This window comes from Dreissena polymorpha, chromosome 7 (assembly GCF_020536995.1).
Source record: "Dreissena polymorpha isolate Duluth1 chromosome 7, UMN_Dpol_1.0, whole genome shotgun sequence".
NCBI lineage: Eukaryota > Metazoa > Mollusca > Bivalvia > Myida > Dreissenidae > Dreissena > Dreissena polymorpha.
This window is the reverse complement of record NC_068361.1, coordinates 91,437,082-91,457,046: the sequence shown is the minus strand read 5'-3', so window position 1 is coordinate 91,457,046 and position 19,965 is coordinate 91,437,082. Positions and strand designations below refer to the sequence as shown.

Sequence of the window (19,965 nt, the reverse complement as noted above, 5' to 3'; positions counted from 1 at the left end):
GTTCAATGAATGCTCCATTAAGAGAAAGTATTGTCACTGACTCCAGTCATCGGAAACAGGAAGAAACCATCTAGACATGGATTACCTGCTCCTTAAACGTTCACTTGTATGTACAGCAGTGCTTGTTTTCTTCTTCATCGCCGGGATACCACGTTACCATACAGACTAGAACAAGTCGGACAGTGCAGTAAAACTTGCGATGATCCTTATTCTTGGTGCGGTATTTAATCTTCAATCAGGGTCTCTTGACACAGTGCAGTAAAACTTGCGATGATCCTTATTCTTGGTGCGGTATTTAATCTTCAATCAGGGTCCCTTGACACAGTGCAGTAAAACTTGCGATGATCCTTATTCTTGGTGCGGTATTTAATCTTCAATCAGGGTCCCTTGACACAGTGCAGTAAAACTTGCGATGATCCTTATTCTTGGTGCGGTATTTAATCTTCAATCAGGGTCCCTTGACACAGTGCAGTAAAACTTGCGATGATCCTTATTCTTGGTGCGGTATTTAATCTTCAATCAGGGTCCCTTGACACAGTGCAGTAAAACGTGCGGTGATCATTATTCTTGGTGCGGTATTTAATCTTCAATCAGGGTCCCTTGTTACAGTGCAGTAAAACTTGCGATGATCCTTATTCTTGGTGCGGTATTTAATCTTCAATCAGGGTCCCTTGACACAGTGCAGTAAAACTTGCGATGATCCTTATTCTTGGTGCGGTATTTAATCTTCAATCAGGGTCCCTTGACACAGTGCAGTAAAACTTGCGATGATCCTTATTCTTGGTGCGGTATTTAATCTTCAATCAGGGTCCCTTGACACAGTGCAGTAAAACTTGCGATAATCCTTATTCTTGGTGCGGTATTTCATCTTCAATCAGGGTCACTTGACACTTCTTATTAATTGCACTCTTGAGACCATAGCGGAGCACCTGCTCAAATAAAAAGAAAAAACAATCAAATAGGCGATATTTCGTTTGTATACTAGAAGGCTTTTAAAACATATATATATATATATATATATATATATATATATATATATATGTATCATTAATTTTAAACGTTGATCACGAGTAAACGAAAACTGTAAGTTTACCGGAACAAACATGTTTTGTTATATACTTTTACTTTATTGTTTGTTTTAAAGCCGGTTAAATATTACATTTTACATTTGTATTTTTATTCTAAATTCGATACAAATTGGGTTTATTGAAACAAAAATTACATGATTTATTTCTAAATGACATAAAAACTGACACAAGGTTGAGACTAGCATTATTGGCTTCCCTTACAATCTAACTGCAGAGTTGTCGTTCATGCTCTTTGTATTCTTATAAACTGCGGGCTCAATGACACACGTTCTTGCAGCTAAAAAGAAAACGTGCAAATATCACATTAATGTTATTCGAATTGCAAATATAAATAACATATTTTGAAACTGTTTCATACATGTCCATACATTATTTAAAAAATAATACTGTTTCTGTTTAGATTTTTGCCATGCTTAAGATATGTTTGGCCCTTTACTCGATTTGATTATGTTCGCTGATTTAAATAACGTCGTACATATATTGATTAAAACTCAACATATCATTTGAATTGGTTATGCATTGAATAAACTTTAAAAGTCAGCGGTAAGATCTTAGATTTCTTTCTACTAGTTAAATATACGTTGAATAGGGAACGTGATTGCATTCTTACCGTAGTTTATAATTTGAATTTTGAACAATTGTGCATTAGTCTCAAAACCAAATTATATCTTTATGTTTAATTAAATATTTAAAATCATAGCTTGTTGGTTTGAAGCAGATCCAAATTTATTGAAAGTATAGTATTGTCTACATTATAAGCATTTATCGCTTGTCCGGTATTGGTAACATCATTACGTCGTTACATCATAAAAGTCTAAAAACATGTTATTTTATGAAAATAAGAGTGTAAGCTTGGAATCGGACAAAACAGTTGTTCAGCTGTTGCCTCAGAAGGTCCATACTAGTTTGCATTTACATAGTTTTAGTTAAATACAAAGATACACAGAATGTGACTAGTGCGAACGGTTATAAAACAATGAATATTTTTACATTGTGTTGTTACATTGTGTTTATCACTATTCAAACAGTTTAAGCAGTGAATAATTGTTTTAAAAAATATGATTACTAAAACAATTTGGGTTCATAAACTCTTTGTTACATTAAGTCACATCTGACACTGGACAATAAAAGCTATCACGTTAAAATATATATGCAAATATATCAATTTAAATGTTACAAATACCTTTGAGCATTCGAGCGGCGCTGACTTGGTAACATCGCTTTGATGGCCATGATTTTTGTTATTGACTTTGCAACTGCGACGTGGACCGTACTTGCGAAGGCAATGACGGTTATGCTGGGCACTTCTTACGTTATAACCCGAGATGGTGATCATGGTTAGCGTGACATTTGTATTACCTGCGATGACGAAAATGGAGTGCGCTTCTGACCGTATAACCTGCGATGACGAAAATGGTTTGTGCTGATAACGGTATTACCCGCGATGACAATAATGGTGTGCGCTGCTGACGGTATATCCCGCATTGACGATTATTGTATGAGCTGACGACGGATAACACCTCGATGACGACAATTGTTTGAGCTGCTGACGGTATATACCGCGATGACGACAACTGTTTGCGCTGCTGACGGTATAAACCGCGATTGCGACAACTGTTTGCGCTGCTGACGGTTTTACCCGCGATGACGACCACTGTGTGCGCTGTTGACGGTATATACCGCGGTGATGACAACTGTGAGCTATACTGACGGTATAACCCGTGATAATGACCAGCGTGTGCACTGCTGACGGTATATACCTCAATGACGACCATGGTGTGCGCTGCGGACATTATAACCCACAATGATGACCAGTGTGTGCGCTGCTGACGGTATAGCCCACGATGATGATCATTGTATGCGCTGCCGACGGTATGACCCGAGATGACGACCATTGTGTGCGCTGCTGACGGTATAGCCCACGATGATGACCATTGTATGCGCTGCGGACGGTATAATCCGCAATGACGACCATGGTGTGCTGCTGACGGTATAACCCACGATGATGACCAGTGTGTGCGCTGCTGACGGTATAACCCGCAATGACGACCATGGTGTGCGCTGCTGACGGTATAACCCACGATGATGACCATGGTGTGCGCTGCTGACGGTATAACCCACGATGATGGCCATGGTCTGCGCTGCTGACATTATAACCCTCGATGATGACCAGTGTGTGCGCTGCTGCCTGTATAACCCGCGATGATGACCAGTCTGTGCGCTGCTGACAGTATAACCCACGATGACGACCATGGTGTGCACGGCTGATGGTATAACCCGAGATGACGACCATGGTGTTCACTGCTGACGGTATAACCCACGATGATTTCCAGTGTGTGTACGCTGCTGACGGTATAACCCGTGATGATGACCAGTGTGTGTGCTACGGACGGTTTAACCCACGATGATGACCAGTGTGTTCGCTGCTGCCGGTATAATCAACGGTGATGACCAGTGTGTGCGCTGCTGCCGGTATAACCAACGATGATGAACAGAGTGTGCGCTGCCGCCGGTAAATCTCGCAATGACGACCATGGTGTGAGCTACTGACGGTATTTCCCACGAGGATTAACAATGTGTGAGATGCTGACAGTATTACTCGCGATGACGACCGTGGTGTGCTCTGCTGCCGGTATATCTCGCAATGACGACCATGTTGTGCGTCGCTGACTGTATAACCCACGATGATGACCATTGTGTGAGCTGCTGACGGTATGCTGACGGTATAACCCGAGATGACGACCATGGTGTGCGTTGCTGACTGTATAACCCACGATGATGACCAGTGTGTGTGCTGCTGACTGTATAACCCACGATGATGACCAGTGTGTGCGCTGCTGACGGTTTAACCCGAGATGACGACCATGGTGTGTGCTGCTGACGGTATAACCCACGATGATGACTAGTGTGTGCGCAGCTGACGGTTTAACCCGAAATGACGACCATGGTGTGCGATGCTGACTGTATAAACCTAGATGATGACCGGTGTGTGCGCTGCTGACGGTATAACCCGTGATGATGACCAGGGTGTGTGCTACTGACGGTTTCACCCACGAGGATGCCCAGTGTGATCGCTGCTGACGGTATAACCTGAGAAGACGACCATGATGTGCGCTGCTGACGGTATAACCCGAGATGACAATCATGGTTTAAGCTGCTGACGGTATAACCCACGATGATGACCAGTGTGTGAGCTGCTAACGGTATAACCCACGATGACAACCATGGTATGCGCTTCTGCCGGTATAACCCGAGATGACGACCATTGCGTGCGCTGCTGACGGTATAACCCACAATGATGACCAGTGTGTGCGCTGCTGACGGTATACCCCACGATGATGACCAGTGTGTGCGATGACGACGGTATGACCCGAGATGACGACCATGGTGTGCGCTGCTGACGTCATAACCCGACATGATGGCCATTGTATGCGCTGATGACGGTATCACAAACGATGATGATCAGTGTGTGCGCTGCTAACGTTATAACCCGAGATGACGATTATGGTGTGCCCCATTGACAGTATAACCCACGATGATGACCACTGTGCGCGCTGCTGACTTTATAACCCACGATGATGATCAGTGTGTTTACTACTGACGGTATAACCCTCGATGATGACCAGTGTATGAGCTGCTGACGATATAACCCTAGATGACGACCATGATGTGCGCTGCTGACAGTATAACCCGAGATTATGACCATTGTTTGAGGTATTGACGGTATTAACAGCTATTACTACCATTGTTTTGCGCTTCTGACTTGGTTACCCGCAATGTCTACTTTAGTTTGCGCTGCTCACTGGGTAAATAGTGTCTGTGCGCCGATTACCTGGCAATCCCGCGTTTGGTGCATGTTTTAAGCTTCTAACTTGTTTACCCGCGAGATGACCATGTATTTCACTGTTGACTTGGTAACCCACGTTATCGATCGTGGTTTGCGCTTTCGACGTGGTAACCCGATAGATGACCATAGCTTAGTGGCCAACGTTGACGACCATTCTTTGGGCTGATGACTTGATTAGACAAATGATAACCATAGTTTGACTCCTTTGCTCCTTAATTTTTTGTCCGGGTTGATGACCATGGTTTAAAGCACGATGCACAAACACGTCTTCTAAGTAAATGACACATTTTTATCAAGGATTTTTTATTGTTGGTAAATTTACTTTGTTTTGTGTCATGTTAAAGTTTTATGATTTGGTTTTATATACACTCATTAGGCACTTATATATAATAATTAAAAATGTTGATTCTTTCAATATGTGAATTTCTTTAAATACAATATGTATAATAGTGCGGTAAAGTATATTTCTCAAATGTGTCTTTGCTCAAATTCATTAATTTTCACAAAACAAACTTCTGTCAAATGATATTAAATGTACGATAAGGAAACACAAGAACAAACATACAGACTTTTTAACTAGTATTCCAGTTCATATCTTTGTGTCCGTTTTAAAGTAACTACAAATGCGATAAAATAACACTACTTTCAAAACGCGCGAGTTTCAGAACTTTCACCACAGGTATCTGTGTACAATATCTTCAGACGAATTTTACAATAGTTAATCCATGGCTTCGTGTCAACGTATTCCCCCTCTCGTCGGAGTAAATGTTTGTCATACTCGTCATCGCAATCATCAGCAGTAGCAGAAAGTGTAAGAGCAGCAGCACTACGAACAGTACCCTTTTTGTTCACAATTTCAAAATGTTGGACATTAACTGATTTTAATTCACAAAAGTCTTGCTTGATTCTCATATATTCATCGTCATTCTCTTCCACACGGAACAGCAGTTTACACTGTACACTATGTTTGATAGTAGACAGATTATTTACATATTGTTGCAGTGATGATGGGGACAATGTTTTATAAATTATAAACACATACTTAATACATTCTGGCAGTTTCATCTCCATATCATACTTGTTCAAACAAATCCTTAGCTGCTGCAAGTGGGAGAGACGGGGCAGTGTCTGTGACAGTAGGTCGATGTGTTCTATTTTAGTTATGTTCAGACTGGTTATATGCATTGTGGGTAATGTTTCATATAATCCAGGACAATCCTTTAATACTTCCAACTTAACACTTGACAAATCTGCACCTCGCATTAGCGGTTCGGGGTATTTCCCAATCGCCTCACGCCTCTGTAAAACGACGTATTCATCTAAGAAGACGCGCACTGCATGATTAAGCGTTGAAAGTTTTAACATCAAACTGTACAGCCAATCTGATGAGCATGATCCTTCTTGTAAAATAATTAATTGAAGAGTCGATGGTAATGTGTGATTAAAATCATTCAAGTAAGTCCCTTGTAATCGAATTTCCGTAAACGCTGGTAACGTGTTTTGTGTCAAAAATGTCAGTGAAACATCGTCAAAAGCCTGAAGCTGCACGCTTCTTATACTCGTGCCTCGCAACATTTCAAACCGCTCTTTTTGGAATTTTAAGACGCGTAGTTCAATGTTCGACATGTCACATGACACCATTTGTGTATGTAAATCAGACACATTCGTATTCAAACTATCATTAACATCAGCTTTAACTTTTGGTGAATATTCCAATTGCATTACGCAATCGTTTAAACTAGTTGCACAGGTTTCATTACTCGATATCACGAAGCAGTCCCCCACATCTAATTGCACATGGTGTTTTATTGGAGCCAGTTTGATTAAGACACTGTACAACAATTCCAATGAGCACTTCCCATCTTGCAAATACATCGACTCTAGGGATTCTGGTACATCATATTCAAAGCGTGTCAAATAAGTTCCAAGTAAATTAATCTTTTTTAACATGCTCAACTTTCTTCGCATAATTGTTTCCAATGTACAACTATCAGTAGCCGTAACGATCAGACTCCCTATACTTGTATCACGTAATAGTTCAAACAGTTCCGTACCGCCATTTTTCACGAATATCACAACATTGGACAGGTCATGTGACAGTATTTGAGATCGCAAGTCCGATATATGTGTATGCGCTTTGTCTCCACGGATGTCTTCACTTAAATGCAATACAACATCCCACAGCTCACACTGGACAGGATGATCTAATGAAGAGAGCGTGATCAACAAGCTGCACAGCCACTCAGATGACCACTCGCCTTCCTGGAGACTAATACATTGCAATGACGCAGGCAGTCTCAGATCACACCGACCAGTATAGGTTCCCCGCAAATAAAGCTTAGTTAGCTTATTTAGCGTGTGAATAATCTCGGATGCTAATGAGGCACAATCAGCCGTCCTCAGTTTAAGGATCCCAATACTAGTATCACGTAATAGTTCAAACAGTTCCCTACTGCCATTTTTCACTAATATCTTAATGTTGGACAGGTCATGTGACAGTATTTGAGATCGCAAGTCCGATATATGTGTATGCGCTTCGTCTCCACGGATGTCTTCACTTAACTGCAAAACAACATTCCACAGCTCACACTTGACAGGATGATCTAATGAAGAGAGCGTGATCAACAAGCTGCACAGCCATTCAGATGAACATTTGACATCCACGAGACTAATACATTGCAATGACGCAGGCAGTCTCAGATCACATCTACCCGTATAGGTTCCCCGCAAATAAAGCTTAGTTAGCTTATTCAGCGTGTGAAGAATCTCGGATGCTAATGAGGCACAATTAGCCGTCCTCAGGTCTAGGATCCCAATACTTGTATCACGTAATAGTTCAAACAGTTCCTTACTGCCGTTGTTCATTAATATCTCAATGTTGGACAGGTCATGTGACAGTAATTGAGATCGCAAGTCGGATATATGTGTATGCGCTTCGTCTCCACGGATATCTTCACTTAACTGCAATACAACATTCCACAGCTCACACTTGACAGGATGATCTAATGAAGAGAGCGTGATCAACAAGCTGCACAGCCACTCATATGAACACTCGCCTTCCTGGAGATTAATACATTGCAATGACGCAGGCAGTCTCAGATCACACCGACCAGTATAGGTTCCCCGCAAATAAAGCTTAGTTAGCTTATTCAGCGTGTGAAGAATCTCGGATGTTAATGAGGCACAATCAGCCGTCCCAAGGTCTAGGATCCCAATACTAGTATCACGTAATAGTTCCTTACTGCCTTTCTTGACAAATAAATTAATATTGGACAGGTCATGTGACAGTATTTGAGATCGCAAGTCCGATATATGTGTATGCGCTTCGTCTCCACGGATGTCTTCACTTAACTGCAATACAACATCCCACAGCTCACACTCGACAGGATGATCTAATGAAGAGAGCGAGATCAACAAGCTGCACAGCCACTCAGATGAACATTCGCCTTCCTGGAGACTAATACATTGCAATGACGCAGGCAGTCTCAGATCACATCTACCCGTATAGGTTCCCCACAAATAAAGCTTAGTAAGCTTATTCAGCGTGTGAAGAATCTCGGATGCTAATGAGGCACAATTAGCCGTCCTCAGTTTAAGGATCCCAATACTAGTATCACGCAATAGTTCAAACAGTTCCTTACTGCCATTTTTCACTAATATCTCAATGTTGGACAGGTCATGTGACAGTATTTGAGATCGCAAGTCCGATATATGTGTATGCGCTTCGTCTCCACGGATGTCTTCACTTAACTGCAATACAACATCCCACAGATCACACTCGACAGGATGATCTAATGAAGAGAGCGAGATCAACAAGCTGCACAGCCATTCAGATGAACATTCACATTTCGACAAGACAATGTTTTGTATTGTTTCAGGAAGAGCTATGTCTTGCAAAAAGCTTGTGTCTTCTATTCTCAAATATGTTAATTGAGACAGGGACGGCAGAACATAGGAACATGATGATACGTCAAATTGTCCGATACAGTTCAGCTCCTGTATGCTTGTATGATGTAGTGCTTTACTTATTTCCGGTGTCATTGTTATCTTAACACGTGTAAGACAATGTTTGGATTTTTGTATGACCGTCAATATTTCGCTTCTTTGTAGACAATTACTTTCTACAATAAGTGACCGCACATCTGCACAGTTGTACAATAAAAGCAGTTCTAACGCATTTGAATCGGACTTAGTAAGATTCTGATTAAATATGAAGTCTCTACAATTCAAGCAAATTTTCTTTTTTTCGCTGGCAGTTGCTTCTATGCATCCAGCAATGATCATGCGCTGGAACAAGACTGTTAGTGCGTAGCAACGTGCGTTGTAATCCATGTTATCATTATTTGATTTTAAAACGTTCCTTCGTGTGCCATTGTCGTCCTGAAATGCTAATACGTTTTCCTGATTATAAAATCCCTTAATGTACGTGCTCAGTCCGTGGCTTATGTCTTTGAGGAACTCGTCGTCAACCAGACAATTAATAAGAGTATTAGCTTTTTTACAGTCGAGTCCACATAGATAAATTATGGTCTGGCTCATCTCTAAAACATTATATTTAGATCCGGTTCGGAACTGTTTTATAAGGTCCTGCTTGGAATTTGCGATATGATAGGCGTCATAAATTCCTGTAAAGTCTCGTGTAAAAATGAAAACTGTGCATTCTGACCTGCTATATTGGAGCTGTATCTTTTCGTTAAAACACCAGCATGAAGACAAAATTTCAACTGCTTTTCTGACATGTGATTCAATACTCCCCGTTCGGTGAACACTGGGGATTTACTCGATGAAAACGTAAAATTAAATGCAACATTCGCAAGTGCATCAAAAATATTGATCTGCCGCTGAATAAAACTTGTATTTGTTAAACATTGAAACGAATTTCCTTTTTGAAAATATCCCTTTTCCGCTAGTGCATTTTTAAAAAGTGTGTCTAGTAAAATACAATTTATTTCACACAAGGAGCCACTCAATTCCATCTTGTTCATCCAACAATTGACTAACAGAGTTTGCAGCCAGGGTGACTTCAACAAATTCCCAAATTGACGTTCGTCCACGTACTTCATGAATTCAGGGGTTGTCTTCACATTACCAGTTTGAAGACTGTTTATAATTTTATTTGCTAGGTCTTCTGTATCAATTATTCCTTCAACTTCTATTAATTGTTTTATTTCAGAATCTTTGATTCGCTCATCCGCCATTTTCCATGGCCGTGATGTAATAATGGACACACACTTTGAATGCCATTGTGCAAGTAACGGTATAACAAATTGATTTAAACGATCAACCCATTCATTAAGCCCATCCATAGTTACGATGTATGTCTCTCGTTCTAGGATATGTGGTAAAAGCTTAAAGGTCTCTTCACGTTTTACTTCACCAGGGTATATCATGTCGATAATTTGTGTTTTAATCATCTCTATTACCTCCCGCTGCTCCTTTGCATCTCTAAGTGATATTTGAAAGAAAAACCGGAACTCCTTCAATGTATCGACATCACTAAATGTAGGCCTGTGATCAGGATTGTGCTCAGACACTGCATCACACCAGTCAAGAGCCAGTTTAGTGAGGAATGTAGTTTTCCCCATCCCCGGTTCTCCTTGAACAAATACACGGCTACTGAGCATTTCATCTTTATAAAATAAGGCTTTGTATTGGTGAACCCAGTTTCTCGTTTTCTTTCGAGATCCATCTTTCTCTATTGTAACGTGGCTCAATTTCGGTTGCACAAAAACATCCCAGATGGGTTTGTCACGACCCTCCCTCAGTGGTGAAACAGACACAGTCTTCTTCGTCGTCGTATAGAACTTTATTAACCGTTCACGAAAATCTAAAATTATAAATAAACCTTATTTCCACTTATGACGCCAACCAGTTTATAATCGTAAACAATAATAATAATAATGATAATAATAATAATAATAATAATAATAATAATAATAATAATAATAATAATAATAAACAATTATAATTATAATTTAAAAAATAAAAAATAATAATTAAAAGAATAAAAACAACAATAATGATTATAGCAATAATAATAATAATAACAATTAAAATAATAATAATAATAATAATAATAATAATAATAATAATAATAATAATAATAATAACAATAATAATATTAATACAGTTCATAAAATTAATTAAATCAATTAAATTTACTACTACTACATTACTACTACTATTACTAGTAGAAGTAGTCATCTACGTTTGTGACATGTCCACACAATTAAATGTTATGATAAACGCTGCAGATGAAAACTTATTTGTTTCAGTCTTAACAGTAAAAGGCGTCGGCAAAGCAACCATCCCTATATTTAAGCAAGTTACCGTGATAAATCAATTCCGCCGTTCAAAATCTGCATTTCTATTATTGTGGTTTTAAATCAGTCGCCATTGGGCATGGGCATCGTAATATTGACCCTTTATCGATGGATATCAGATACCAATCGGCATTCAACATCAACATAATGAGGTCTTGAAATTTAACAATGATTTTAATGGTTTTAAAGATGGTTATACTATCTTTTACAGCTAAATTTAAGTGTCACATATGTGAGGTCTTTTTCAAGAATTATCCTTAAATATGTTTCCTACTAAGTTAACTCAATCAGCTTATAAGTCGCTTGTAACTAATGAACAGTTGCTAAATAAAGTTACGAAAGATTTGCCAACACTTATATAGTCACAAGTTACAAGTCAATCAATACATTAGTGATTATATGAGCCTTATTCTGAGATAACTGGACTAAATGCATGTGCGTTAAGTATCATCCCAGATTAGCCTGTGGAGTCCACACAGGCTAATCAGGGACGACACTTTCCGCTTTTATGACATTTTTCGTTTCAATGAAGTCTCCTCATACCAGAAATCAAGTTTAGGCGGAAAGTGTCGTCCCTGATTAGCCTGTGCGGACTGCGCAGGCTAATCTGGGATGACAATTTACGCACATGCATTAAAACTGTACTTAGTGTATTTGCGTAAACTGTCTTCCCAGATAAGCCTGTGCAGTCTGCAGGGCTGAAACTCTCTGCCGATGGATTTTCTTTAAAAAAGGCTTCCAAAAAATTCCAGATTAGCCTGTGCGGAGTGCATAGGCTAATTTGGGACATTACTTCATGCATTAAGACCAGTTTTCTCAGAACGCGGCTCATACACTAACTAAAGTATAATTATACTATAACATAAACAAATTAACTCCGTAATCACGATCCCAAAAACGTTTCCCTATAACGGTCGAGAATAATAAATTATCATAACCCTATACACTGCAACGTCCCGAAAGGCAGACCTTTGTGTAAACACATTGTTGAGGCTATAAGATAAAGATTACGTTTTAAAATATTATGTATAAAATAAAGGTATTTACGGTGTATTGTGCTATCTGTGTTTAGCCATTGCTCGTTCAGTTATGCTACCATTGAAATAAACTATTTGTCAAAATGAGTTGTTGCTCTTTGCTTGTACATAAAAAATTCTTTTGAGATATACATTTGAGAAGCATCATTTTGAAAACTGTTCGTTTATTTTAATGCTTATAAATTCTGTATTTTATGTCATTATTTGTTTGTGCAAATAATCGTGTTTTACATTTCAATTAAAATAAACCGTATGTAGGGCGATCTACAAGCTTTTCCAGAACGGATGGGCACTAGCTGATGGTAGAATAAACGGATAAAAATGAAACGAAAATCGTATAGTGTTTACAACGTTATAACTTAACTTTAATTTCAATAACATAAAATATTTAGAATTTAGAACGCACAAATACAAGAGCACATTAACCTGCTGAATCTTGGAAATCCCTTGTTAAAAGGAATTTATCATATGAAATTGTTAAAAACAAATTGACAAATTAGAGCAATATGTATTAACATTTAAGTATCAATTACATTCAGTGTATACAATGGGTTAGTTCACTTGTGCTTATAAGTCAGAACATATCATTTCTACATTTAATTCGTTCCATTCTTCAATATGTAAATGGGCCTGCAAACAGGTAATTGGCTGGTGCGTCGGAAGCTGCCAATTAATTGGGCCACGGATTTTATACATATATGTTGACACATATGTTTTATCTCGTTTTTATCGACTTTATTTAACAATAGCATGAACCTTGTGATAATTGATCGCATGGCGATTCTCAGTTAAATCAATTTTATAAGACTGCGGTTTTTGCGGAAAATAAATAAAAAACCTCTTTATGGAAATTATTGAAAGTAATATATTCATTTAAAGACGTTTAAAATTATGAAAAAACTATTATGTTATATGTACCATTAATACTATAATAATGACCACATCAACGCGAAAAAAACATCATTTATAAAATTGTGTTAACTTACAAAAATGAATTTTTATTTGCCTTTTCAACGTAAATCCATTATTGTCCGTAAACCGAAATCTATACAGAACATGAACACGTTTAATTAAAACAAAATTAAAAATATTAAATTATTTTAGAAACAACTCAGTGAAGAAGTCAGCAAAGTATAAAAAAATATAGTAAATATATAATTATAAATATATAATATGCAAAACTCTATAAATCCAATAGTCTATAACCAACACACTCTAAACAGTTCATTAAAATTATTGTGTATAAACCGTAAGATAATTTACCATAAAAATGTTACTTCTTTAAACGATGAGTTTTGTTTCCTGATCCAAATGCTCAATTTACAAAACAAATCACACTCGACTGTTCTTGAACATTAGGTAAACTTTACGTTTTCGATTGTGTTTTATTACGATCGAATTAAGAACAAATAAGAACGAACTATCAGTATATAAATATTACATGTCTGACAGGGTGACAGTAAATTTGTCAACTTGAGGAAATACTGTCAACCAAGGCGAAGCCGAGGTTGACAGTATTTTTCCGAAAGTTGACAAATTTACTGTCACTCGGTCAAACATGTAATATTTATTTTATTATACCGAATAAACTTTTCAAACAATTTTTAAGAACCATGAATAATTTTAATATTCAATAATTGTATTTAAATACAGCAATGAATAACCATTTATATTTTGATAACAAAAATAAAAGTACACTGGTAAACACAGTCAATTTCTTATCACTTGATTAAGCAATTTATGACGTTGTAAACAGACGACAAAATGGCAAGCAATATTGTCAGCAAACGTTTTCAACGATAAGCGAGGAGGATTTGAAGGTTTACACACTTCTTATCACTTGTTCGGTATAATAAAATAAATATTACATGTCTGACAGAGGTCACCCTGTCAGACATGTAATATTTATTTTATTATACGGAATAACTTTTCAAACATGAACAATTTATAAGAACCATGAACAATTTTAATATTCAATAATTGAATTTAAATTCAGCAATGAATAACCATTTATATTTTGATAACAAAAATAAAAGTTCACTAACTAACACAGTCAAAGTATTCTTTCCTAATGGTGCAGCACAATACCAAATGTCACTGGTCTCTTGAAATGATTCTAACGGTCTTTGCCATAATGCTTCGAGTTTAGGTTTAAGTTTAGATAGGTACTTCTCAAAGGATCGGACTGGACAAAACGTACTGCCAGGCTGCTCGTAGAGCTTCCATTCTCCTGTGGTATCATCAGGCGTATCGTCAATCCTAAAAAAGATGAATTCATTTAATGAGACACTGGTCTGACATTTAAAATTGCCTGAAACCGAAAATAGATATTTTTGCTAAAAGATTATGCGGTTTCACCACTAAAATTCCATGTAATTTATGGTTTTTTTCCTCTGTCGAACAAATTAACAGCCACCTTTTATAGGTATAATTCTTTGCAGCAAATGCCAGCCTTAAGTAAAATTACTACGATTTGAAAGGTTTACATGATATATATTTTTTAATTGACCCTACCCGTGATTTTTTGTTGATTCTGCGATGACCTGGTGTATAAACTTTCTCCCGTTTGAATCAGTTGCTATAGTTATGTTGACTTCGTCATTGACCCTAAATTCTCTTGAACTCTCCTCAGAAGGTAGTGTATTAAGTTAAACCACACCCTGTTTTGAAAACCACATTGAGTGTAAATATGTTAATATTTAACGGTACACTTTTGCCTCTTAATTTTTCCAGATCGCTGTTGGATATTACAGGTTTGTGGTCGACACTCCCATGTCCACTTCGCTTAAGCTGCTTAACTTTTGACTAGTAGGTTTCATTACTTGATGAAAATTGCTGGTCTTTCAAACTAATGTTATACGTGCTTAAGAGATGCTTGGAAATTCCCTACTTCAGACTGTCCAAAGTTTTTTTCTTTAGTTCCTCGCCATTTTTCTGACATACAGATGCATAGAAAAAGAGAAACTCAATAACTGGTTGTTCCGCTGGATTTTCCACGATATCACTAAGATCCATGTAATTTGAACGAAGATATTCGTCGTACAAGTCCATACCATGTTTAACTACACGTTAAGTGTTTTAAGAGTCCTTTTCACGATCCAATACCGTCAAAACCTCCTCGCTTATCTTTGAAAAACGTTTACTTAACTTGCCATTTTGTCGTCTGCTTAAAGCGGAAAGGCAAAACAGCATACTGCGCATGCGCGAATGGGACAGTATAATTTTCGAACATTCCGTACGTGGTTGCTAAGGCAGCGGGATACAGTATTTTTTGTACAGTAATTTTTTTCCTGCTGGTGGCACGTGATTGCTATGGCAGCGGGATACAGTATATTTTGGACAGTAAATTTATTCCCGCTGAGTCTGGCAGTCTGTGTATGTCACGATGGCCTATGGGAGTTTAGCATTGTGAATAAAAGTGAGGTATAATAAAAAGTAATATTGCGCAGTTATTGTTGGAAGACATCATTATTATTAACAGAGGGCTGGTTAAGGTTGTATACACGGATGCGGATCACGCACAGATGCATGCGCTCGTTCAATTTAACAGTTGTTCAGTGTTTAATTGCCTTATCCAATACAGATAAGCGTTTAACTCCATCAAGGCATTGTTAGAAAATTACTTGTTCTGATAAAATATATGCCAAAATGCACGAGACTCATAGTATATATTTGACTATTAAAGTATTCAATTTACAAATATAAGTCCTGAGAACATAATACATGTACGTAAAACCGTGATATAAAATGTGTCACTTTATTATATCATTTTTCGTAAAACCATCGTATCAGTGTCATCCAAAAATCGCATTTTCGTCATCAAGTCATCATTTGTCGTAAAACCATCGTGTCATTGTCATCCAACAATCGTCATTTCGTCATCAAGCCATCATTTGTCGTAAAATCATCATATCATTGTCACCCAACAATCGTATTTTTGTCATCAAGCCATCATTTGTCGTAAAATCAATGTGTCAATGTCACCCAACAATCGTGTGCCCGTCATCAAACCATCATTTGTTGTAGAACCATCGTATCAGTGTCATCCAACAATCGCATTTTCGTCATCAAGTCATCATTTGTCGTAAAACCATCGTGTCATTGTCATGCAACAATCGTTATTTCGTCATCAAGCCATCATTTGTCGTAAAATCAATGTGTCAATGTCACCCAACAATCGTGTGCCTGTCATCAAACCATCATTTGTCGTAGAACCATCGTGTCATTGTCATCTAACGATCGTGTTCTCGTCATCAAACCATCATTTTTCGTAAAACCATCGTGTCAGTATAATCCAACAATTGTGTTTTCGTCATCAAACAAACCAACATCGTGTCATCGTCACCCAACAATCGTATTCTCGTCATCAAGCCATCGTTTGTCGTAAAAGCATCGTTTCATTGTCATCCAACAATCGTGTTCCGTTATCAAGTTACTATTTGTCGTAAAACCATTGTGTCATTATCACCTAACAATCGTATTTTCGTCATCAAACCATCGGTTGTGGTAAAACCATCGTATCAGTGTCATCCAACAGACGTATTTTCGTCATCAAGACATCATTTGTCGTAAAACCATTGTGTCATTGTCAACCAATAATCGTGGGCTCGTCATCAAACCATCATTTGTCGTACAATAATTATTTCATTGTCACCCAACAATGGTGTTCTCGTCATGAAGCCACATTTGTCGTACAACCATCGTGTCATTATAATCCAACACTCGTTTTCTCATCTTCAAGCCATCACTCGTCGTAAATCTATCGTTTCGTTGTCACCCAACAATCGTGTTCTCTTATCAAGCCATCATTGTATCGTCAACAAACCATTGCGTAATCATGATCAATCTTTTGTCTCACATAAATCGAGCCATCTCGTGATCGTGTGATTTTAACATCGAACCATCATGCTATTGCCATCTTACACTCATATCATTGTCATAGAGTCATCGTCATCAAATATTCATGAAACCTAACCAACTTGTCATTGAATATTGATATAATCGTTAATAATCCAATCACATTAAACGTCCGAGCCTCATTTAACCGTCATTTTCGCCAAACCATCGTGTAATCGGTATGTCACCATCCTGACATCATCATCAAACGATATCATCAAAGCTGGAAGTGCGCGTAATCCTAAACGAACCATCTTGTCATCGACATTGAACCATCGGAAACGAACAATAATGCCATAAGCATCGAACCATCGTGTCATGTTTATCGAACTATAGTTTCATCTCAATCGAATTATCGTGTCTTCATCACTAAAATTAGTGAAACGTGCATATAATCAACATGTAAATAACACACCGTCATTTGTAGCGTGACATCAAACACTCGTTTCACCTAAGCCTCATTTCATCGTCATCAAATGTTCGTGTTAAAGTTAAATAATGTGGTGGAGACCGGTTTGACTCGACCGTCTGGACCCCAAATGCGGTGACTTCTGGGAAATAGTCTTCAGTTCCGGTTCTGCTATTCCTAGACGATTGAGTTGTATTACGTTCTCCTTGGAAATCCAAGATATCCTGGGTGATCCTCACTTCAAGTGATTCAAGCCAGCAACAAAGCGTAAGTACAGCTAATTATCTATTGTCTGATTTACAATAAATGGCGCTGCGAACAAAAACTCTATACGTATTTTAAATTTCTAATTGGCCATTATTAACAAAGTGAATTGTCAGCCATCTTGAATTTTATTTAACAACATTCCTGTTTGTCGGTTATTTTAAACATTTGATAAGTAACTTTAGGTCATATAGTCCCTATTTACCCTAATATTAAACTAGTATTACGCCTTTTTCCGGAACTCAGGCTAAATACTATATTTTTAAGTGTGTTTGAAACTTTCAGATTTCGTCGAACAGCGTACCATCGGACCGTGTAATTGCATTCTAAATTTAGTCTTTCTGTAAATAGTTATCTCTCTGTTGTTCAATTGTATTTCATATTTGGTTTTCCACTAACGTTATCGTATTTCAGGCAAAGGCAAGTCATTATCAACTGTATTATATTCAAATTTGGGAATTTTTTACTTTCGTTTTCTTAAACGTAAATACTGGAGGCTACACTACAGTAAACACTTTTAAGAAATATATTTTTTCTTCTCAGTTAATTTTAACACAACTGCTGTATAAACTGCTGTGCTTTGTTGGCTGGTCACTTAGTGTATTTATTCACTCGGTGAATGTTGTTCACTTGGTGATTTTGTTTCACTACGTGATTTATTTCATGTGGTGAATTTTGTTTCACTTACTGAACTCTTATCTGTTCAGTGACAGTAACATCACTTGGTGATATTGTAATTACTCGGTGATATTTCCACATAGTAATATTTTGTTTCACTGCGTGATTAATCTCATGCGGTGAATTTTGTTTCACTGAGTGAACTTTGTTTTGCTCGGTGATATTTTCACTGTGATATTTTCACTGTGTGATATTTTCACATGGTGACAATTCTTTTCACCTGATAATATTTTGTTTCACTGCGTGATCAATCTCATGCGGTGAATTTTGTTTCACTGAGTGGTCTTTATTTTGCTCGGTGATATTTTCACTATGTGATATTTTCACTGTGTGATATTTTCACATGGTGACAATTCTTTTCACCTGATAATATTTTATTTCACTGCGTGATCAATCTCATGCGGTGAATTTTGTTTCACTGAGTGGTCTTTATTTTGCTCGGTGATATTTTCACTATGTGATATTTTCACTGTGTGATATTTTCACATGGTGACAATATTCTTTTCACCTAATAATATTTTGTTTCACTGCGTGATCAATCTCATGCGGTGAATTTTGTTTCACTGAGTGATCTTTATTTTACTCGGTGATATTTTCACTATGTGATATTTTCACTGTGTGATATTTTCACATGGTGACAGCTCTTATCTTCACTCGGTGATATCTCCACGCGATCATATCTTTCTCATTTAGTGATTCGTTTCACTAAATGGCATTTTGATTTTTTTGTTTCACCGGTGATATTGACATCACTGCGCGGTATTTTGAACTATTGAGTTTTTATTTATTTGTTTATTTAGTGATTAAATTCACTAAATGTCATTTTGATTATTTTTCTTGAGAATTTCCTCGTAACTGCAGTTTATCTTTTGTGATTACACAGCATTGCTACTTCAGCATTTTCAAAGAATACATACAAAATAAAGGATCCATTTCAATTTTGTTTTTGTTTATTTCCGACTGCAAATACAGCATTTCCCAAGTGACGTAATAAAATAAATTAACAAAGAACATATTTTGAGTTTGTCTTTAATACCCACAATGGATACCTACAGTCCTACGGTCGATATAGACCCGGTTAGGGGGAGTGAGGTGCGAAGTGGGTGGCAGTTGTACCCGGGGTACCCCATGCCTATGTATCGGGGAATGTATCCTGGTAGTTGGCAGCCAGGTCATTATTACCCTGATGCTTGGATGGGAGGGCCAGGCAATTATATGCACTCACCCATACCGCCAATGCCGCAGGGATATGGGGCTACGCCACAGGTGGTGCCAGAATGGGCTACAACTAATGAAACGCCTTTGAGGCCTGAGGCAAGAGAAGGGGCACAGGGCGCAAGAAGAAATATATCTCTGGCAATGGGTGGCAATATTTTTGAATGGACGGAAGAGGACAAAGTAGAGATTATAGAACTCCTGAAAG

The 19,965-nt window shown here is 37.8% G+C and overlaps 2 protein-coding genes across 14 annotated transcripts in view; one reads left to right on the top strand and one right to left on the bottom strand.

The window, feature by feature from the left end:
• The window catches only part of LOC127838617 (uncharacterized), a 414,202-nt gene that overhangs the window by 239,602 nt on the left and 154,635 nt on the right, over nucleotides 1-19,965 (top strand). The window lies entirely within an intron of this gene.
• Nucleotides 277-9,128, bottom strand: LOC127838614 (uncharacterized). Of its 13 annotated transcripts, none has more exons than XM_052366456.1 (6): nucleotides 8,212-9,128; nucleotides 2,272-7,821; nucleotides 1,290-1,365; nucleotides 621-929; nucleotides 408-477; nucleotides 277-335 (listed from the first exon to the last, which is right to left on the bottom strand). In XM_052366456.1, exons 1-2 carry the CDS (start codon nucleotides 8,974-8,976, stop codon nucleotides 5,581-5,583), a joined length of 3,006 nt encoding a protein of 1,001 aa, XP_052222416.1. In that variant the 5' UTR covers nucleotides 8,977-9,128; the 3' UTR covers nucleotides 277-335; nucleotides 408-477; nucleotides 621-929; nucleotides 1,290-1,365; nucleotides 2,272-5,580. The 13 variants fall into 13 exon arrangements, with proteins under 13 accessions (XP_052222416.1, XP_052222420.1, XP_052222421.1 ...); XM_052366460.1 differs by having other exon boundaries at nucleotides 692-929; XM_052366461.1 differs by having other exon boundaries at nucleotides 763-929.